The sequence below is a fragment of the Somniosus microcephalus genome, chromosome 14 (genome assembly GCF_052327205.1).
Source record: "Somniosus microcephalus isolate GS21.2 chromosome 14, FLI_Smic_1.0, whole genome shotgun sequence".
In the NCBI taxonomy this organism is placed as follows: Eukaryota; Metazoa; Chordata; class Chondrichthyes; order Squaliformes; family Somniosidae; genus Somniosus; species Somniosus microcephalus.
The window spans coordinates 117,736,905-117,760,404 of record NC_141000.1 but is presented as its reverse complement, the minus strand read 5'-3'; the positions used below and the strand labels follow the sequence as shown (position 1 = coordinate 117,760,404).

Sequence of the window (23,500 nt, the reverse complement as noted above, 5' to 3'; positions counted from 1 at the left end):
ATCCTGACTTGGAAATATAACCGCTGTTCCTTCATCGTCGCTGGGTCAAAATCCTGGAACTCCCTCCCTAACAGCGCTGTGGGAGCACCTTCACCACACCGACTGCAGCGGTTCAAGGCGGCGGCTCACCGCCACCTTCAAGGGCAATAAATGCCAGCCTCGCCAGAGATGCCCACATCCCAGGAACGATTAAAAAAAAAAATTGGCAAAATCCAAGATAGCCAAAACAGCGCGCAGATTTTCTTGTAACTACCACAAACGTTCAACTATTGCACTCAGAGTAGCCTATTGTTGCCATTATAATCTCCATCATCTCGCTGCCACAGCTTTTCAAAGAGGAACCCTTCCCCCAACCCTTCCCAGTCCTTCAAAAAAATGACTAGTTAATAATTGTGTTCTTGAGAATATTTAAGTGTTGTTGCTAACATAAGTTTGAAGGAGATTAAGACAGAAGAGGCACAGGCACGATGGGCCGAATGGCCTCCTTCTGTGCTGTATGATTCTAGGAGAAACCAGCTTGCTGAAGATACTAATGTCACAAAGCACCCTCTCTCACCATTACCACTATTAATTTTCAGGTCCAGCAAAGGAGTTAATACAGAAATGGTTTCCAAACTATCCAACACTGTCATCTCAAAAGAAGTGATTTAAAAGCTGAGAGAGCATGAAGAAAGTGACTTTTACAGACCAGAATTGCACAAGGCAAAAAACATTAGGCTGTGAAGTCTATTTTTAAAAACTCTCCATCTTCGTATCGCCAGGCCATGCATGGCAGGCTACCTGGCGCTAGGAATCGAACCTTGCTGCTTGGAGCCAGCTACTTGGTAATGTTGGCGATCAAACGGCATCCTAACACGGTCACTGGCTACTGGTGCTCTGATGTGCTGCTTCAGCAGAACTATTGATAAGCCTTGACTGTCTATGCTCCCAAAACACTCGAGCTGCCACCATTTATTATAATAGGTTTAATAATGATTGTTGAATTAAGAGTTAAGACTTGCAAAAGGCAATAAAGGACAAGTTTTCACAGCTTGTTCCTAACTTGTGGAAGTGTATTCTTGCCAAGGCCTCTCGGGTGCAGATAGAAAAGACAAGGTTCTTTGCTATTTTTGCTTCAAGCTACAGGAAACTTTGGTTTATCCGGAGGTTGTATGGCCGGAAACTTTGCTCTAACGGCAGAAATCAGCAGCCGTTTTAGTTAGTTTTTTCTTCTTCTCCTAGCATTCTGTTAACAGGCAGGCTCTGGAAAGCGTCTTTGGAGCTTCGCAACAGCTTCAGAGACGCTTCAAGGTACGGGCCGAGTGTTTATGAGCTGTTGAGCAACAGTGTTTGTTGTCAAATACGGAGATTTTCATCTCCGTATGCTTCAACGTTGACTTTGCATGTCCGGCACTTTTGATAGATCGGCAACACGCCGGTCCCGTCAGTGCCGGATATCAGAACTTTTCCTGTATTAAGACCATGAAACAAAATTTTAGTCAACTCGCACACAGTTGGGTACCGGTATGTTTCAAGTTCCTTTCCCAGCTCTCTTACCATGTAACCTGATTCACAAATGAGTGACCTGGGGGACTGCTCAGCAACTGGTCTTCCTCACACCATACACTTTTCAGCAGATTAATTTGACAAAGTGGAAGGAGCAGGAGGTGAAAAGAACCAAAATACATCTGACTAGAAATTTAGAACCTTAACTAAGCCAATCTTTGTAATCAGAATTTTGTTGGGGTAACATATCTTGTGAAAGTAACTGTCTTTTGGTTTCACATTGTCAAATTAACCTGGGGGCAACAGGTTAGTACATAGTTATATACACTGCTACTGGCTTGAATTTGGAGCCGATCAAGATTGGAACCTGCAATGGATGTGCAACGTGAGCTGCATTAACCACGACATCACTAAGCTGCATATCTCGATCAGGCTCTTACTTGTGATTTGATCTGAGCCGCCTTCTTGGGGTCAACCATGCGGACGTGTTCGAAGTGTTTCAAGGTGTGCTGTCTGTCCTTCTGCTCAGCACGGATATACTTCCTCAGTGCATTGAGAACATGTCGGGGCTAGAAGGAAACAGCCAAGTTATTTTGGAAGAATTTTTTTGCTGCTACAAACCCTGCACTAATTTGCACAGGAACTAAAAGTTTTGAAAAACCACAAGCAGCAGCATGTAATACTTCACTCATTTCAATCTTATTAATAAAGTCACAACACAGTTTAATCCAGACTTTCACTATTTAATAAAGCAGGATATGAAAAAGATTCCAGAAAACTCATTAAACTGCAGTGCCCCACAACAGCCTGTTTCCCAGGCACATATAGCAGGAGCTGAAGTGACCAGTTCTATTTTACTCTCCGCACTTCTCATTCTGAAGAGGATCACAGTTTCAGGAATGCACAGTTCACATACTTGAGCCAGTAAATTCCACCATTTGCCCAGGGGAACACGTAGGTCCAATGAGCCACTGGCAGCTGTGTGAAAACGCGAGCCTCGAATTCCCGAAATACTTAAAAACTTAAGATGGGCCAGGAAGAAAAATAAGACAAAACTTAATTGGTCATTTTTTATTATTAAAAGGACCTCCGCCCACCTGCCAAGCTATTCTCTCCCCCCCTCCCACCAGTGCCTAAGCATCCTCTCTGGGAGGACTAGGCAGGAGATCTTCTCCGAAGCATCTACCAATGCCAGCTCTGCATCGCCAACTAGGAAATCAATGAGCTCAAGGTAACTGCATCTCCTTTTTCCTTCCTCTGGGCAGAACGCCTGGCCTCCTCTTGGTAACCTTCTCCCAGGACAATTAGAACCACATCAAGAATACGTAGGAACTACAGGGAGTAGCCTACAGATGTGTGACAGTGCCACTGCATACCAGCGCTACCCCTAAAGCACCACACCTTAAGAAAAAATAAGGCAGCTCATCTCATCAAGCAGAGACAAATCCTTAACAGTGTAAAGTTAAATTTGACTATTTAAAAAATATATGTAATCCCCAAAACAAAACAAAGTATGAGCCAAAGCTTTAAACTCCCTTGAATTAACAGTGCCCTTGGCTTTCTCCAGCAAGCAATGTGCCAATTCTAAATGGACAATTTTGCTCTCCCCATACAGCTATGCACTTACCCGGGGTGGCTCTGCCTGCAGTGCAGCAAGGTAATTCTCCAGTGCAATACGGCGTCTATCGTTCAGCATGGCCTCCACCCTTGCCATGTGGGTCTCCACCAACTGCTGTCTCTCGCTTGCTGCTTCCTGCTCTAGTGATTCTACCATCTCCTGGAAACGCTTAAAAGATCACAAAAGGTTTCCATTAAAAAAAGTGGAATAGCTTCCAATTTTCAATTCAAAAGAAGCGGAAGGTTGTAAACTGTAGGCCGTGATTTATAGCAACAGTCCAGACGACAAGGTCTAGCCTACAAAAGGTACAATAGCGTCATGCTAGTTTACAAAGCTGAAAGCACAGATGTAGAATAAATCTCAACGATTTAAAGTATTAAAACTAATCATGCATTCCTTTCCTTCTCAGAAACAGCGATTATGCTTAAAAAAAATTCTGCATCCATGAACTTTGTACCCAGGATTAAAAATAAGCATCAATGCTTAAAACCACCACTGCATTCATGCTTACCTGAATGACGGCCTTTTTGTCAGCTTTAGGCAGATTTTTAGCTTGACGCTCAGCTTCTTCCCATTCCCTCATTATCTAAAGACAACATAGTGCATTTAGAAACCCAGCTCATGATTTGCATTTCCCAAAATTAAAAGCAGGAATCTCATCGAAGGTGCTGCAATACAATGCATGTCATGCAAGCACACTGGATTAGGATTGTAGTTTATTCACTTCAGTGCGAAGAGTACATTGTTACAAAGATCAGTGACAACATTGATTAAATAGATCAATCGATATCATACAGGACCAGTAAAAACTGCTATTAATAATCTAACTACAGATGAAAAGACCTCAAACAGAACACAAAGCGAAATAAACTAACCTTCGACATGCGCTCTCGATGCTTGGCCTCCAACCTCTCCTTTGCCTTTTGGAAATAAGCATGCTCGTTCTCATCGCCAGGTGTTTCAAGGTATTTGTCAACAGCATCTGGAGTGCTGGCAGCTGTAGTAGGGACTAAAGGTGAAAGTGACAACAACAAAAAAATTCACAACCAAAAAGTGTTCCAAGAGAGCATTTCAAAAAGGCCAAGTAACCCAATCAATTCTAAGCGCGCCCAACTCCATCCGGACTTTAATACTGGTACCATATCTGGGGAGGCTCTTACACCCCCTCATCTTCCTGGACAAGGTACAAGAAAAAGCTCAGTTAGTAACCCTTGCCTCACCTCTAGTCTCCAAGCTCCCGCTCCAATGCATTTTTTAATGGTCTTTGTTTTATCAGTTTGGCTATGGTCGGTGCGCCACTGAAATGTCCTCTCGTGCTTCCTCATTTCAAATACGCCATCATATTAATTCTCTCTCATCTGCATCCTCACCATGTTGGAACAGAGACTTGCTGCATCACTATGATACAAACTTTCTCTGGAATTCTTTACCTCCCTCAGTTCTAATAGCTTATCCCTTTTATACTTTGAATTCTCCCTGAAGATATACTTGTTGCTTTTCTCTGTAACCTTTCCAATGTACGTGCATCCCTTTATGTGATGCGGTGGCCAAAATCAAATATAATACTCCGTGTTCAGACTCCGTATTATAAAGCATCAGCATAATTTCTATATATTTATATCCTACTGTTGTAGATATACAGCCTAGTGTTCCATTAGCTTTTTTAAATGCATTCAGTATACAGTCTGCATATAACAGGTGTGTCTGCCATTACTTTCAGGTGCCTTTTAAATGTTGTGCCTATTTAAATTTCATTGTACGCTTATCACCCATAATTTCTGACCTACTTCCACTTGGTGTTAATTTTTGTTTGCTCAATTTACTGTGGATTCTTGTGGCTTTAACTAAATTTGAAATCCTTCATGTGGAACTTTGTCAAAACTGTTCTGAAAACCTACATCACAAGATTGCCACTCTTGACCCTATCTGTAATGTTCACAAACTCCAAAAGGTTTGCCAGTCAGGTTCTCCGCCTCCTAAATCCACAGTAGCAGTTTCTCATTAAATTCGTGCTATAGATATTCCTCCATAGAATAGATTTCATTGTGTCCACCTTGCCATTTTTACCCGCTGAACCTCACTAAAACCATAACCTCCATAACGAGGTCAATGACCAACAGGTTTTCTCCGATCTCCTTCAGCACACTAGGATATATATGATCTGGCAAGCGTACGAAAGACAAGTAGAATAATCTACTACTATTCACTTGATGTCCATCCTGAACTAAACAATGACACAGAATGAATGCAAGGTGCAGAGTAACTTCACCTTCTTGGTCAGTACACTTGCATCCTAAATTCAAGGAATTTACAGCTCTTCTACACAGCCGAGTATCAGAAGAGCAGTGCTTCAGGACAAGTTCAACGTTAAAGGCACTAGATCAATGCAGGCTGTTTCTTGATGATGAAAAAATAACAAACTAAAAGGCTGGCAAAAGCTGCAGATACGAGCTGAAGATCTGACCAGAAGCAGAACAAATAGACAAAGCCTAAATTTTTATTTAAGAGGCAGATTGCAAATGGGGATTTTTGAAACTCCCAAAGGAAATCTGACACAAAACAATAAGGTTACTGGACATAAATAGTGGCTCTAATGTCATTTTTGCTAGAAGTACAGCACGGTTAATTCCACATTCCAGATCATCAAATAAATGTTAGTTATCTAAACTGTGACACACAGGTCTTTATATCTTCTGGACTGGGTGCACTACAGAGAAGATCTTAATACCGTATTTCATTCTTCATTACTATAAGGGGGTGTTGGGTACAAAAGGATTTTAAAACAGAAGCCATTGGGTACTGTTTCATAAAAAAAAAATCAGAGCTAAGCGTGAATAAACCTTATGAAGCCTAAAATGGCTCGAGAAGGAGACAAGATTGCCAAACATCTCCGGAATACTGATTCCTGCCAAGGAACTGAGTCAACAGCAAAGGAACCAGTCAACTACAAAAAGTGACAAAGGGGAGTAAGGGAGAGAAATGGAAAATGCCACTGCCTCCCATATGACAAGTTCCGATCTCGATCTCAGCAACTCCTCCAACGTCTTCAGTAGAAACCGGGCACTTCACCTTGGCAGGGAAGAAAAGAGAAAACAGAGCCAGTTGCTACAAATCTGGCAGTCATGGCAGCTTAGAATCCCTGGGAGAAGGAGAAAGATACTTAACAGCATTTTTGGATTAGAGAAGATAAAGTGCCAATTTTGTTACTTGGATAGGAACGGGAAGGTTTGGTAGATGTGTGAGGCTCCAAATTAAAAAGCAGAACCTCAAAAGGTAATAATCTCTGGATTGTTACCTGAGCCATGTACAAATTGGCATAGGGACAAACAGATTAGAGGTTTAAATGCATGGCTCAAAGAGTGGTGTGGGAGGAAGGAGTTGGATATATTTCTTAAGGCTAAAGGGATCAAGGGGTATGGGGAGAAAGCAGGGACCGGGTACTGAATTTGGATGATCAGCCATGATCACATTGAATGGCGGAGCAGGCTCGAGGGGCTGAATGGCCGACTCCTGCTCCTATCTTCTATGTTTCTATGAAGGGGTGTCAGTTCATGGGCACTGGCACCAGTACTGGGGAAAGAGGGAGCTGTTCCGCTGGGACGGGCTCTACTTAAACCAGGCTGGGACCAGTGTCCTGGAGAACTGAATAACTAGGGCAGCAGACAGGGATTTAAACTAATGAAGGGGGGGGGGGGGGGGGGGGGGGGGGAGAATTCAGGAAAGAGTAAATTTAAAAGCAGCAAGAGAAATGTCAAGGCTCTAGAGCAGAGTTTTGGGTAAAAATAAGCAGAGTGGGTCAGGAAGCGACAGAGAGAGTAACAAAGGTAATAAGGCATCAGTGAAAAATAGAAATAAGTCAAAGCTAAAGACATCATATCTGAATGTGCGAAGCATTCGCAACAAAATAGATGAATAGCGCAGATAGAAATGAACAGGTTTGCTCTAATAGGCATAACGGAGACATGGTTGCAAAGTGGCCAAGGTGAGGAACTAAATATTCTAGGTTACTTAACTTTTAGAGGAGATAGGCAAAATAGAAGAGGAGGGGTAGCCCTGATAATAAAGAATAGGATAGACAGTAGAGAGAAAGGATCTTAGCTCAGAAAATCAAGAAGTAGAATCTGTTCGGGTGGAGCTAAGAAACAACAAGGGGCAGAAAACATAGGTGGGAGTTGTTTCTAGGCCCCCAAATAGTAGTTGCAATGTAGGGCAGAGTATAAATCAGGAAATTAGAGGCACATGTAACAAGGGTAATACAGTAATCAGGGGGGACTTTAATCTATATATAGACTGGGCAAACCAAATTGCTGTAATAATGTGGAGGACAAATTCATGGAATGTATGCAAGATAGTTTTCAGGATCAGTATGTTGAGGAACCAACTAGAGAACAGGCTATTTTAGATCTAGTACTGTGCAATGAGAAAGGGTTAATTAATAACCTTGTAGTAAAGGTGCCTTTAGGGAAGAGTGACCATAATATGATGGAATTTTATACTGAGTTTGAAAGTGATTTAGTTAAACCTGAAACTAGGGTCTTAAATCTAAACAAAGCAAACTATGTAGGTATGAGGGGCGTCTAAGGTAGATTGGGAAACTACAATAAGAGGCATGATGGTAGAGAAGCAATGGCTAGCATTTAAAGAATTAATACATAATTGACAACAATACACAAAAACCCCACAGGAAAAGTGATCCAATCGTGGCTAACAAGAGAAGTTAAAGATAGTATTAGATCAAAGGAAGAGGCTTATAATGTTGCAAAAAATAGTAAGCCTGAGGATTGGGAGGATTTTAGAATTCAGCAAAGGAGGACCAAGAAATTGATAAAGAAAGTGAAAATAGAATACGAGAGTAAACTAGCGAGAGACATAAAAACAGACTGTAAAAGCTTCTACAGGTATGTAAAAAGGAAAAGATTAGCAAAAGTAAATGTGGGTCCCTTACAGGCTGAGACAGGAGAAATTATAATGGGGAATAAGGAAATGGCAGAGAAATTAAACAAATACTTTGTGTCTGTCTTCACAGAAGACGACCCAAAAAACTTCCTGGAAATAGTGGAGTACCAAGGAGCCGAAAGAAATCAGTATTAGTAAAAAAATAGTACTGGAGAAATTAATGAGACTGAACGCCGATAAATCCCCTGGACCTGATGACTTACATCCTAGGGTTTTGATATTAGTGGATGCATTGGTTATCATTTTCCAAAATTCCATAGATTCTAGAACGGTTCCCGCGGATTGGAAGGTAGCAAATGTAACCCCACTATTTAAGAAAGGAGGGCGAGAGAGAGAGAGAACTACAGGCCAGTTAGCCTGACATCGGTAGTAGGGAAAATACTAGAATCTATTATTAAGGACGTGGAAACAGGGCACTTAGAAAATAATAATAGGATTGGGCAGAGTCAACACGGATTTATGAAAGGGAAATCATGTTTGACGAATCTGTTAAGAATTCTTTGAGGTTGTAACTAGCAGAATAGATGAGGGGGAACCAGTGGATGCGGTGTATTTGGATTTTCAGAAGGCATTCGATAAGGTGTCACACAAGAAGTTATTAAACAAAATTAGGGCTCATGAGATTGGGAGTAATATACTAGCATGGATTGAGGATTGGTTAACGGACAGGAAACAGAGAGTAGGAATAAACGGGTCATTTTCGGGTTGACAGGCTGTAACTAGTGGGGTACCGCAAGGATCAGTGCTTGGGCCTCAGCAATTCACAATCTACATCAATGATTTGGATGAGGGGACCAAATGTACTATATCCAAGTTTGCTGATGATACAAAGTTGGGTGAGAATGTAAGTTGTGAGGAGGATGCAAGGAGGCTTCAAGGGGATATAGACAGGCTAAGTGAGTGGGCAAGAACATGGCAAATGGAATATAATGTGGAGAAATGTGAAGTTATCCACTTTGGTAGGAAAGAGAGAAAAGTAAAGTATTTCTTAAATGGTGAGAGATTAGGAAATGTTGGTGTTCAGAGGGACCTGGGTGTCCTTGTACACAAATCACAAAGTTAATATGCAGGTACAGCAAGCAATTAGGAAAGCAAATGGTATGTTGGCCTTTAATACAAGAGGATTTGAGTAGAAGAGTAAAGACGTCTTACTGCAATTATTTAAGGCCCTGGTGAGACCACACCTGGAGTAATGCGTACAGATTTGGTCTCTTTATCTAAGGAAGGATATACTTGCCATCGAGGAAGTGCAACAAAGGTTCACCAGACTAGTTCCTGGGGTGGTGGGATTGTCCTACGAGCAGAGATTGAGTAGACTAGGCCTATATTCTCTAGAGTTTGGAAGAATGAAAGGTGATCTCATTGAAACATACAAAATTCTTACAAGGTTTGACAGGGTAGATGTTTCCCCTAGCTGGGGAGTCTAGAACCAGGGGTCACAGTCTCAGAATAAGGGGTCGGCCATTTAGGACTGAGATGAGGAGAAATTTCTTCACTCAGAAGGTGGTGAATCTTTGGCATTCTTTACCCCAGAGCGCTGTGGAGGCTCAGTCATTGAGTATATTCAAGACAGAGATGGATAGATTTTTGAATATTAAGGGAATCAAGGGATATGGGGATAGTGCAGGAACGTGGAGATGAGGTAAAAGATCAGCCATGATCTTATTGAATGGCAGAGCAGGCTCGAAGGGCCAAATGGCCTACTCCTGCTCCTATATCTTATATGTGAAGAATCAAGAACTTTCACCAATAATTTATATACAAAACAACATGCTACGGAAATGATAGAAGAGCACTGAGGCTTGAAAGGACAGCAAAGGTAGGGAAAAATGAAAATCCATCCAAATGGGGAGCAGGTAGACTTAATTGTATGTTTGATTCAAATAAAACATATGGTGAGGGGCCAACTGGCCAATGTCAACACTTGGGTTTCTCAGATATTTCGTAAATAATACCCCACAGCAAGACTACTTTTTGACTGACATCATATTCCCATACAGAGTAAGGGTTAACCCACTTAATTTGAACATTGCACTCTGAGCTTTTGAAGCCAAGAAGTGTTTGAAGCTGTATTGGAGAATCAGTCACCATCTCAGGTCAAACCCCAGTTACAAACTTGCATGTGTGCCAAAAATCTGAGAGATGGGAGATTAAACACATCTATTGTTTGGAATACCAGTCTGGAGGATTTCTTTCCCTTCTAGAATAGAAACAGGAAGCCAAATTTCACCTCAAAGAGACAGACTTCGTGCAGGGTGCATTCAATGGAGTCTGCAGTCAAAACTGTCTCACACTTCACTTGAATTACAAAGTAAATATCTGCTAGCTCTGCGCCCAGAAATACCATTACACAAACTCATTCATTTTGAATAACTTCAGCAGCAATATGCAAGCTTGAACTTTCAACGTTGCTTGAGCTGCTCCCAAAAAGATTGGTCTGGCACTCTCCCTCGGCCACACTCGATCATTTGGGTTTATAGAAGGGTTTCTGCTTTGGATGAGTGCACCTTAAAATGTCACTATATTGTGGAGAGCTTGCTTCTGTAAAATATTCAACTTCACTATCTGCTAGTTGTAATTCTGTTGAAAAATATGGTGTGGATCTATTTTCCCTGTAATTTCTTTTGGCCCTGCGCGGCCCCTTTAAGGGAATGTGCGGGCCATTCAAAATACCACGCATGCGCGGTTCTTACATTGAAATGCTGGCAAGCCGGTTGCACGGGTTCCCTGGAGCACTGTGCGGCCACACACCTTACAGGGAGAACACTGGTGTGGATGGTGCTGTGGCAGTACACTGGAACACCAATACAAAACCCTTCTCCATTAAGCTCCCAATAGTCCTGCTACTACAGGTATATGGAGCTGGAGAGAAACATCTCATAGCATGGGAAAGAAAAAAAAGCCCAGAGGTCACCCCTTACATATTTAACAACCATATTAGTAAAAACCTTGTGGAAGCGAGTCTTGCTCGTCTTTAAAAAAAAAAAACCCTCAAAATGATTAATCATCACTTTTATTGGGGTCTAGGATCAAAGTCTGAAAAAGGGAGGTCTGCATACTGTGAAACTTATGCATCCCAGTTTTGCATTTAGGCAAGGAAGGAATTAAAACATTGAAATGTTAAAATTTATTAGTATTTGGTTTTGGGATGTGGGAAATACTGACAAGCAATGTTCCCATTTGGCTGTTTCTTGATGGAAAAACCGTGCAGGCGCGGAAGTTTGAAATGGGCCGTGCAGCCCCTTAAAGGGGCCACACACCAATGTTCCCTTTAAGCTGCGCGGCGCTCAAGCGGTATTTTGAATGTCCGCATGGCCCCATAAAAATTACAGGGAACATTGCCGCGCACCCTAAAAAATTAGGGGAAACATTGCTGACAAAGCTGCATTTATTATCCATGTCTAGTTGCTTATCATTTAAAAAACACACAATTGAGTGGCTGGTTATGCTACTTCAGAGGGCAGTAAGAGGCAACCAGATAGTCTGGGGCTGAAGTCACATGTAGACCAAATTGGGTAGGAGAGGCAGGTTCCCTTCCCCGAAGGACATTAGTTGGACTTTTGTAACAATCCATCAGCTTTCAGTCATTTTTTCTGGTGCTATCCTATAAATAACCAGATTTATTTCATTAAATTTCACAATTTGCCATGGTGGGATTTGATCTCTCAACCTCTGGATTATTAGTTCAGTATCATAACCACACTACTATTCCCACATAAGCTGAGTCAGCCTGTTGAAACTATCTCAAACATCAGGGATATGGCGAAAAGGTGGGTAAATGGAGTTGAGATACAGATCAGTCATGATCTAATACAATGGCAGAACAGGCTCGAGGGGCTGAATAGCCTACTCCTGTTCCCAGTGAATCTCAACACAACTTCAATCCGGTTGAGAATTTTTATTGGGGGTGAAAAGCAGAACTGAGTTAACAAGGAATTTAAATGCTACTGAAAACTTATTTTAGAGACGAGGTCTAAACATTTGATAAACAAAATGGTCGCGGGGTGCAGGCTACCAACTGTCCCTACTCTCATCCCACTTCACTATGGTCACATGGCCAACTCGCATCAACTCCTGAAAAGCACAGCTAATTCTCCTGGGTAAGAGAACGATTACAAATGACGAGGGATATATGGAGCAATCCTCACTTAAGGCTCTAGTTGCAACAAAATGCAGAATATGATGAAAACTGACTACTGTATTCAACACCATCAAATGAAGTATTGAAAATATATGAACTGCTTCTTTTGGGGGTGGGGGGTTTGAGAGAGAACTTTGGACCTGATGCAACTTGCCAATTTTAGGGCCAGTACAAAAAAGTTATTGAGCAAGATATACAAACTCTGTCTAGTTGTACATTTGCAACATGTAATCTAAAAAGTGCCAAATCTGCAACGAGTAGCAGAAAGATTAGCGGTGTGTGAGACAAGGTTACTTTACTCAAATTTAGTCACTTGCAGCATTGGCATTTCCTCCAAGCTGGCCGAGATACTTACTTTATCTGGACTGCAGACTGAAGGATGGAGTAATCGGTTTGGCGAGTTCTAGTGTTATTTATACTGCCGGGCAAAATGGACTAAAACTTGGCCTGTTGAATCAGACACTCGAAGGACTTTGTAATTCACCAAGAGTCTCCATTTGTGAGTCACCAGATCTTTCGCACTTGGAATAAATTCTGCATTCCTGTATTTAAATACACATCTTACCACTCTACAGGGATTTAATTCCCGGTTGATATTCTAGGTTTGCTGTGAAAAAGTTTGGCTATTATACAGGGCAGTCATGGATCATGCTCTTACGGCACCCAATATACATTTGCAGAGGACCATGGTAATGCCAAATGGAACAATGTCAGCAGCTGGACTTGTATTAAGGGGAATTGAAGATTAGAAATAATACTGAGGGCCTCGCCTATGCTCAGGGGCTGGTACGGAGCTACTTTAAAAAGTATTGGAGACTCCAGGATCAATCTCCAGTGTGTGATCAGTTACTGCCAGCACAGCTATGGGGCCCCAACAATTGAACTCCGGGCTCCTGGGCAATGTATCAGATCAAATGGCTGCTGGCTTCTGTGGAACTGTAACCAACTTGAGTCCCCATCTTCAGGAGAGGAGAAAATTAGAAAAAAATCTAACACTTCCTCCCTAAAACACAGTAACAAATGAGAACATTCACTTTCCTCTACGATACATAACCATTTAATACTACAGAAACAAGCTGTTTTACCCATTAAGTCTACACCAGTGTTGTTTCCACAAGCCATCGAGTCTAATCCCAGTTTCTTGCTCACTTCGTATATCCTTTAATATTCTTTTCTTTCAAGCAACTATTTAATTCCATCTGCAGCCAATGACATCCCCGAGGGTCAGCACGCAGATGAGGAAGAGGAGCAAATCCTTGGGAAACTCCAAAGATAACTGTGTAGGGGGCAGGCAGAGAAGCTATTGCTGGACATGACCTAGCTACAATCAGATAGGTAAGAGTGGAACCAAATGAGGGTAGTCTCACTGCGCTAGACAGAAGAGAGACAATGGAAGAGAATTGAGGTCAACAAAGACTGCAGAGGATGTCATTTGTAAGTTTGGTTAGGGCTGTTTCTGTGCTGTGTCAGGGCAGAAACCTCCCAACATTTCTTGATTCAATCAGGCAAAAATCAAGAAAAGACAGATCACCTCCGAAAAGAAAGCAGTGATGACATAACGTGCTAGATTGGGCTGGTACGTTTCCAAGCAGTTTGCTCAGTAGCCTGTGAAACGAGAAATAAAAGTCAAGCCAAAGCAGATTCAATTAATAGGGATTTACAGTTAAGATAAAGCTCTAACAGCAATGAATAAAATGGGCATGGAAAGGAAATGGCTCAGTACCCTCGATTTCTACTCATTAACATTTCGCTATCAGATACTTCTTTCTGAAATGTAACGGAATAGAGTGTGTGTGTGTAAATAAGAGAGAGATTAGGTATTTTAGGTTACATCCTGTCCTTCAATGAAACGATTACCATATTCACTCGGAATGCAGGCTGCAGCAGCAAGTTACTGAAACTCAGGAATTTTATAATTAAACCACCTAGACAGATACATTTCAAACCAATCAAAATTCTTTGTGCTAATTAAAAGTTCACGGGCAGTCCTTTTTACTGATGAAGTTGTGTGTTCAAGTGATAAGGATACCAGTGCAGGGCAATGGAACACGGTCTCCTGCCCAATGGCATAGGCTTTCAACGCTCTCTTCTCACTCCAAACCACGCACCTTATCCCCAAACCACGCACCTTATCCCAAACCACCTACCATTGTCCCAGCACTGTGGCACCTCCAATTCTCAACCACTATCCTTGCAGTCTACTAAATTCGAGCCAGTTTTACATCGTGGGTCCATGCTCACAAAGAACAGGGTTCGCACAGCTCAGGTCAATGCTATTCAGGATTTAAGCAGCTAGTGGTGGTGGTGAAAGAGAAAAAGAGACTGGCATCTCATCACACATAGCTAGATTCAGATAGAGCTCTCAGGTGCCAATTCATTCCACCACCCGATCGTCCATTTAAGAAATTTCTTCCAATTCAAAGAATTAAGAGGTGAACACACAAGCCATCTACTGTAAAGTATCCTTATGCCAAGTTTGTAGCTTTCATCTATTGATCAGTGGGATTTGTAACTATATACAGTGTGCCCAATTCTGCCACAAGGCAGTCACACCGAGGGTTTTAGATGGCTATATACCTGTAACCAGAAATAGGAGCCGAGCACCATGGACGAGTAGCTGTGGTAACTGAAATTCTGATGTCTCAAGTCCCGCTATGGATTACTGCCACTTTTAGGATTTCTGACTATTTCACCATGCAAGATCTCCGCAAGATTATTACAATGGCCCAGAAATTCGGGTCTCCACGGGTGAGAATGCACGGGGTACTCACCCGCAGGCCCAATGAAAGTGCTGGTTTCATGCACGCACTGTGCACGCGCGGGAAACCGGAACTTCCGTTTCCTTAAAGGAAAGGGTTCAGAGGTTGAACGTGTACGCTGGAGAGGCAGCGCGTGCACATGGAACTTACGTTTTTTTTTGCAGGTTTCTCCGGGAGGGTAAGTCTCCAGGAGTTACACTGCTTTTAACAAGGTAAGTGGTGAATTATTAAAAATTAAAACATTTTTCCCCACAGGTTTATTATTTTTAAATACTTTAAAGGGTAAGTTTATTTTTAGCCTCATTAGAAAATGTAATTAATTTTTTCAAAAATTTAAATTATTGTTTAAAATAGTTATTTTATGTAATTTAGTTATTTTAAAAATGTGATTTAAAAAAAAAAATTCTCTGAAGTTTTAGTGATGTTTTGGGGCTTATATAGTATTTATAGTTCTGACAGCTCTTCCTGTCAATTTTATGAATGAGCATTTCCCTACTACCATTGGCTCTCCATGGTCCACGTCGAACTAACTGCGCCGCTGGGATACGCAAGCACTGCGCGCCGGCAGTTGGAGCAGGCCCAGGATCGGAATCCCACGCGGGCCCACAGCTCAACGGCCGGCGCACTAGGCACCCGCGGGAAGCCTCCGACCTGAATTTCTGGGCCAATGTTACTATTTGGTTAAATTTAGCTCAAAGGATTAAAATCCCCCGTAGCAACCCAAGGCAAGGTGGGAGGAAAGAATGCTAGAGACAATAGAGCGTTATTAACAAATCCCAGCAAATATTGACACATTAGGGACTGGAATGTCTTATTCATGAACAAAACATTTCTAGGGGCCCCTATGTTGGATGGGGGTGGGAGAACACAAGCCAGTTTATACTGGCAGCCCTGCTGGTCAACCCCTCGACAGGGAGGTCAGAGATCAAGCTAATCACCTCCTGTCTAGCCAGGGAACAAAAAAGCAAGGGACTACATGGTCTGGAAGTTCTAGCAAGTCTGTTCAGACAGAGAGACAAAGCCCCCCCCCTTTTAAGACAAGAGTCCAAAATGCTAATTTAGCTCACTAACAACATGCCACGTTTTGTCTTCTACGCTATGAGAAAGTTTACAGAATTAAAGTCAAAGTGAGGCGAGACTCACTATAAATGTTACTTTGTAAATGTATGCTCACTTTAACAACAAAATAATAAATCAGTTCAAGTCTTGTGTCACTGAATTATTAATCAGTCCAGCTTTTGGATGACAGGAGAAGCAGACATGGGGGCATGTGCGAGAATATCGTATCCAATTCATTTACTGTTGTGGCCGCAGGTCATGCTATCACACAACCAGATACTGGACAGTAAAGGTAAACGCCTGATTGCAAGGACCACCACCTCCAAGTCACGCATCATCCTGACTTGGAAATATATTGCCGTTTCTTCATAGACGCTGGGTCAAAATCTTGGAACTCCCTCCCCAACAGCAGTGGGAGTACCTTCACTGCATGGACTGCAGCGGTTCAAGGAGGCGGCTCACCACCACCTTCTCAAGGGTGATTAGGGATGGGCAATAAATGCTGGCCTTGCCAGCGACGCCCACGTCCCGTGAATGAATCAAAAAAGGATCTGCTTATGGAAGAGACTGGTGCTGCTGAAGCAGGGAGAATATTTAGAAAAGGGTTGAAATTTGTCACAATCATAGTAAACTAAAAATGCAAAGCCAGCTTAAAAGCCATCTATAAATGCTTTGGTGCACACGATTGTACACAACTTATGGACGGAAGAAAAACATTTCTGCACATGCAAATTTAGTGAATAGTTTACAGGGTTTCTTCTTTCCTTTTCCCCCTAGTCGAGATGCTTTTTCTTGTCTGACGAAGTCCTCAGTGCTCCTAGATCATGGTCAGACTCTTATGTAAAACATTCTCTTTTCTCCACCATTTCCTTGACTCTTTTCCTACATAGCAACAAAAGTGAATGCACACCAAACATGGAAACCATGAAGTGTTTACATTTTGTTAAATAGTAATGGTATTGGATTGGTACACCTGGCTTGAAACTTAAGTATCTCATTAACCTCCCCAAAGGGCATTTCCCTAGTGGATTCCACACACTGCAAAACTGCAGGCTCTGGTGCTTCGATTACATCCCCATGAAGGATGCACACATCTTGCTTGTTCTTTCCTGTACGCAATAATGACCTCGTTTCAAAAATCACCAAGACCAGTGAATAGGATATCAGGACACATTCTCATCGCCCTGTGAATTATACATTTTCCTTCCTGTCACTTGTATGATACATTTTCATAAAAAACAGGGGATTTCTGTAGACATGGGAGCATTGAATGCATTGTATTTAAAGATCAGTCTTTGACGTTACTGGGGTCCACACATCCAGGTTTACAGAATAAAAACACATCATTTCACCTTGCTCAACATTGAAAGGAACGGTGACAAAAATAGAATGCTTGTCCTGTTAGATACAGGAAACGGCTGCTCAAACTATCATCCGCACAATAATCGCTGATCAAAAATTAGTCTAGTTTTAATGGGAAGGGGTATTTTAGATTCTAGATAGAATATTTGTATGTGGTCTCTTGGGGTCCATGGTAGGAATCTATGCTATGCATGAGGATAAAAAGGTTGGATATCCCTGCTAAATGAGTTTGTATTTATATTTTTGCCTCTAATTCTTTTATTTCTACATAAATCTAAATAGTTTAACCTGTATAAAATGATCAAGCAGTGCAAATATTTTCCACCTTCTAAACAGATAGATGTAGTGGACATCCCATATAGCCTTCAGTCAGCAATTTATCATGAGTGACTTAACTATCAGTCTTGGGCTATACTAATTCAATATGGTAGACAGAAAATTCAGTATGATAGATGGTGAAAGTCAGAGGTTTCAGTTTGAAGCTTAGAAGAAAGTGAATGGACAGATCCGATATTTCACAGAGGGTGGTGCATGTTTGGAATGGACTTCCCAAGGAGAGTATCAAGGCTGAGGTCAGGAATTTTAGGAGTAGGCCAGACAGGCATCGAGAGAGAAAATCAATTGAGGGATACAGATAGTGAACAGTGTTTCCTGTAATTGAACTCTGGGTTGGCTACATAGATCAAAATGATCTTTTCTGATCCTGTAAGTCCCGAGCAGATGTGATCTTTTCTTGCGCAAATGACTTGACTGTTTCCAAGAGAAGTGCTGGAAAATGCACCAATCATAACCATAATCAAGGAGTCCAAGGGATTTTTAAAAATTCCTCAAACATGGAAAACTGTATGGCTGCTGTTAAATACAAAATATGTGTACTCCCAAAAGATGCCCAACTGTCTACCAGTGTCATATTTCTTCCCTCTAGTATCAATCCACACTAGCCTTCAGTTGAATGGAACTCTGGCAAACCAGACAAAAGTTAGCCTTCACCCCAGATCAAACTCAAATGAATGAGCTAAGTTCACGAGCACATTACTTCAAGGTGGCGACAGCTGTACTAGTTGGACCCTGTAGATTTTAAAACCAAGATGCTAGGTATTTATTTTGTCCAACATATTGCTGGCTGCTCACACACTCATATTTGAAGCTAAGGAATTTTCTTTCATACTCTGGGGTTGTCATATTTTCAACAAACTAGCCAAATCTGAGGTGCTGTAACATAGCACTTTGGATGGCTGGTCAAGTAATACCTGCTGTTAGTGAATTTTTTTTGAAATGAATTAAATAAGGGGGCTGGGGGGAGGGGAGAAGGTTGAAAAAAGGATGAGACTTTATGACGTTGTAGTGTAAGTAGGTCCGAGAGACAGACGATATGAAATAAATCATCCCATCCCCACAGCCTCTTACTAGAGCGGAACACTTAAAAATAATATGCATGTGCTTAAATGCAACACAACTTTTCAGCACGGTTTAAGAAGGAGTACACATTTCACCTGGCCATATCTACAGGAATTGCTAGTTTCACAACACAATTTTCTGTTAGCCACCCCGCCATACTGTAAATGCTAATCAGTTGGCCATCTAGTCAAAGCTAGTCGCTGCAACCAGACCTTGCTCTTCAAGCAGAGTCAAACACTCCCACTGCAAATATTAAAACAAAATCACAAATTACTTTAAAGTGTACATACATTACCTCAGCTCGTGTTTCATATCTCAACGTACATTATTTGGAGGAGAAAAGGCAAATCTTTAGAAACCTAGTACAAGCTTCAAAGGTTGCAAGGGCAACAAGCTTACATGTTACAGCTCAAAATTAAGTTAGGAATGTACAGAGAGCAGTTAGTACTAAAGCAACTAAAGGGGTTAGGAAGAAAACAGATGGTGAAAAGTTTCACTACAGCAGGAGTTAAGTTGGTAAGCTGTGTGGCACACGCCCTACAGCTAGACAGCAGAAAAACTGGTTGAGGTTTTCAGTGCAGAGCAACACACAGAGGTTGCAACCAGCGGGAGGGTTCACTTACTGACGCTGTTACAGACGGACAAACAGTACTCTTCGGAGTCAAAGTTGTTTCTGTTTCCTCCGCAGCCTCCGTAAATGAACTGCGCACATTTTCCTTCACTGATGTCAAAGTACCACCGAGGGATCATAGCTTGACAAGGCCCAGTTTCTGCTTGCTCAGAGCAAACTTCTGAATGTGAAAGATGCGAGGATTTTAGTCAGGGGAGAAAAACAAAATTACAACAACAAAAAAAAATCTACCTTTTATATGCTTCAGGACCGTAGCAACTCAAGCTATTTTGTTTTAGAAACCTTGATACGTCAATTCCATTTCTCATACCTATAATACTTTACTACCTTTTGAATCACTCTGATCGAATCCTTTGTAAAATATGGTACTTTAAAGTTTACTACTTGGTTCAGTGGTCAATGAAATAACAGGATAATGGTGTCCAAAGAAAATCTCCTTCGAAGCCAAGACTGGGATGAGCGACTCAATGGGTTAGAACACGTAATCCTTTCACTACTAGAACTCTTGTTCGACTCCGACCCAAAGTCAATGAAATTCTCTCTGTTCTGGCTGTGGCGAGAGTTGTACGTAAAATGAGTTTGGGCGTCTCTTAATCTAGATGAGTGGACATGGTTGCACAGGACAAAAATAGTAAACGGCATTAAATTAGCAGCTTCACTGAGCGGCCAAACAAACTGGTACGGAAAACTGATAGGTCACCCTGATTCAGTGGCAAGTGCTGAGAGTTTGGGACACAGTAAAGGAAGCTTTGTTCTGTATTTGGCTCATGCTGGCCCTGTGTACTGAGTGGAAAACAGTCCCATTCTTTATCACGGATATCTCGCTCCAGTGCAACAATGGCACAAGAACAAAATAGAAGAAATTAGGAATTCAGAACTTGGGACCAACCTGAGGATGCAAACCATGGTGTAGAAATCACCAAGTGGAAAACAAGGCAGGAGTGGAATAAACAGACAGAAAACGCCCCAGGCAACTCTTCCATATCATGCAGAGGTTGACGTGGGTGATACAGTCAGAGAATTGAGAACATGCTCAAGCTGTGAGCAGAAAGTAAAAGAGGGTAACAAGAAACAGCCTATATACAGTTAAACAGGGATAAGACCAAACACTACAGTATTTCTCCCCTCCTCTTCTGGACAACAGAGGCACCACACTTAGTCACACCTGTATTCCACTTTATGCAACTGGAATTCCTTGTGTTCCCCCTATTAAAGGCAGACCATGAACATCCAGAATGCTGCCCTTCCCCTTCAAGGTGTGCTGCACGAATATTTCCAACTACAAATACACAGTAGCAGCCAAAAGGCTGAAGAATATCTCTCGTCCTTTACTTTCTACAGTCTCCCAGACACCATTCCCCAACAATTGTAATACAAATAACTTGCTCAGATTGTTGCATAACCCAAAAGGTGTGGGTAAAGCTTGGGGGATTGGTCTACCAATAATGTTCTTGCTTTGTGGAGGTACCTGACCATTGCAAAAGGCATCACTAAAGCAGATCGCTAATTCATCGTAGGAGGGAAACCATGTTTGCAAAGCCTCCATTCTACCAGGACATAGCATCGTCCCGTCCTTCAATCTGATTTCCCTTTCTCCAGTCACCAAATCTTTTTCCAATTTTTTTCATGTTGCACAAAAGTAACAGCTCTTGTTGGGGTACGGGAGCATGAATTCCATCAGCACTCCACTACTTTGCTGAAGTGGCCACCTTTCATGTGTGAGCCCAGATAGTGAATGTCAACAGGCTATTCAACTGTGGGCGACATCACACCCAAGCTCAATCTCATTCTCGTCTGATGTGCACTTTCCAGCAGGAGCCACTGCAATCAAACTTAAACCCAGGCCGATTGTAGTCCCCCTCCCAAGAACAAGGCCAAATGTAGCACCCCAATTACTTCCTGGCTATCAGCTAACTCCTCACCAAGAAATCAAACCTGGAGCCTACTCGCCCGTATTACTTAGTTTTCGACTGAGTGGCTCCTTTACCCACAAGGCCTTTGGGACAACCACCAAGACTTAGAGGTAGAATATTCATGTGGGGGTTCCCTGATCTCCCACCGTTTCTCCAGCTTTCATTTGAAGAACCCACCTTGGAAATCACTGCCATTTAGTTAGTGCAGATTTTTACACAATTCATTTTCTTTATGGGTTGACTAATTACAAGTTGTATCTGGAAGCATAGGTTCGAACAGAACACCTTGACGGTGTTTATTTGACTTCACAAAACCCCTCAAATTTATTACAAGGATTTGTTTCTGGCAGAGCAGTGCCATTTACTTGCTGGTACTCGTTTAAGAACTGAATGCTCCAATAGCCTCACAGCCAGCAAGCCAATTTAATGAGCTTTGCTGAAAGGTTCCAGCAAGAATGTCACGTTCCCTTCCCATCAGATACAGTCTGCCCTCAGCAGGTTCTGCTCTTCCCGAAACCACACCAGCTTTGCACACAAGCGAGCGGAAGGCTCAGGCAAGCAAAGAGTAAAGCCTACAGGCAACATCTTGAACAAGCCTATTCAAGTAGATTTGAGACTGCCAGTAAGTTAAAGCCAATATTCTACCATCACAGCATGTGTCCCTTCAGAACTACACAAACTGAACCACTGAATCCAGATTAATTTCTGATCCATTCCTATAATCAAAAGCTTTTAATGTAGGGTGAGGGAAACTGGGCAATTACTGTACCATGTTTCTCAATTGAATATTTTTTCCACATTGCTGTTTATGGAAGCTTGCTGTATGCAAATTGGCTGCTGCATTTCCTACATTACAACAGTGACTACACTTCAAAAAATACTTAATTGGCTGTAAAGTGCTTTGAGACATCTGGTGGTCGTGAAAGGCGCTATATAAATGCAAGTCTTTCTTTTTATAGATATGTGAAGAGAAAAAGATTGGTGAAGTCAGGCGTGGGTCCCTTGCAGTCAGAATCAGGGGAATTTATAATGGGGAACAAAGAAATGGCAGACCAATTAAATACATATTTTGGTTCTGTCTTCACAAAGGATGTCGGGGAACATAGGGTCTGATGAAAGGGAGGAATTGAAAGAAATCAGTATTTGTAGGGAAATGGTGTTAGGGAAATTGATGGGATTGAAGGCCGATAAATCCTCAGGGCCTGATAATCTACATCCTAGGGTACTTAAGGAAGTGGCCCTAGAAATAGTAGATGCATTGCTGATCATCTTCCAACATTCGATGGAATCTGGAACAGTACCCATGGATTGGAGGGTAGCTAATGTTACCCCACTATTCAAAAAAGGTGGTAGAGAGAAAACGGGGAATTACAGACCGGTGAGCCTGACATCGGTAGTGGGGAAAATGCTAGAGTCCATTATAAAAGATGTAATAGCGGAGCACTTGGAAAACAGTGACAGGATCGGACAAAGTCAACATGGATTTACAAAAGGTAAATCGTGCTTGACTAAACTACTGGAATTTTTTGAGGATGTAACTGGTAAAATAGATAAGGGAGAACCAGTGGATGTGGTATATTTGGACTTTCAGAAGGCTTCTGATAAGGTCCCGCATAAGAGATTAGCGTGTAAAGTTAAGGCACATGGGATTGGGGGCAAGGTATTGACTTGGATAGAGAACTGGTTGGCAGACAGAAAGCAAAGAGTTGGAATAAACGGGTCTTTTTCCGAGTGGCAGGCAGTGACTGGCGGGGTACTGCAGGGATCGGTCCTTGGACCCCAGCTATTCACAATATATATTAATGATCTAGACAAGGGAACTAGATGTAATATCTCCAAATTTGCAGACGACACAAAGCTGGGTGGGCGTGTGTGCTGTGAGGAGGATGCTGAGAAACTCCAGGATGATTTGGACAGGTTGGGTGATTGGGCAAAAGCATGGCAGATGCAATATAACGTGGATAAATGTGAGGTTATCCACTTTGGTAGCAAAAACAGGAAGGCAGATTATCTGAATGGCAATAGATTGGGAGCAGGAGAAGTGCAACGAGACTTGGGTGTCCTTGTGCACCAGTCGCTGAAGGTAAGCATGCAGGTGCAGCAGCGGTTAACATAGAAACATAGAAGATAGGAGCAGGAGTAGGCCATTCGGCCCTTCGAGCCTGCTCCGCCATTCAA

The 23,500-nt window shown here is 42.0% G+C and overlaps 2 protein-coding genes across 13 annotated transcripts in view; one reads left to right on the top strand and one right to left on the bottom strand.

The window, feature by feature from the left end:
- Positions 1–23,500, top strand: part of gabpa (GA binding protein transcription factor subunit alpha) — a 384,408-nt gene that overhangs the window by 136,474 nt on the left and 224,434 nt on the right. The gene's annotated exons all lie outside the window — the stretch shown is intronic.
- Positions 1–23,500, bottom strand: part of appa (amyloid beta (A4) precursor protein a) — a 170,692-nt gene that overhangs the window by 18,592 nt on the left and 128,600 nt on the right. For 2 of the 4 annotated variants that reach the window (XM_086007239.1, XM_086007238.1), the window contains exons 7-11: positions 19,402–19,569; positions 3,979–4,112; positions 3,615–3,689; positions 3,113–3,271; positions 1,926–2,054 (exon numbers count right to left, since the gene is read on the bottom strand). In XM_086007239.1, coding sequence (XP_085863365.1) covers positions 1,926–2,054; positions 3,113–3,271; positions 3,615–3,689; positions 3,979–4,112; positions 19,402–19,569 — 665 coding nt within the window. The remainder of the gene's footprint in view (positions 1–1,925; positions 2,055–3,112; positions 3,272–3,614; positions 3,690–3,978; positions 4,113–19,401; positions 19,570–23,500) is intronic. The other 2 variants (XM_086007240.1, XM_086007242.1) reach the window with 1 other exon arrangement.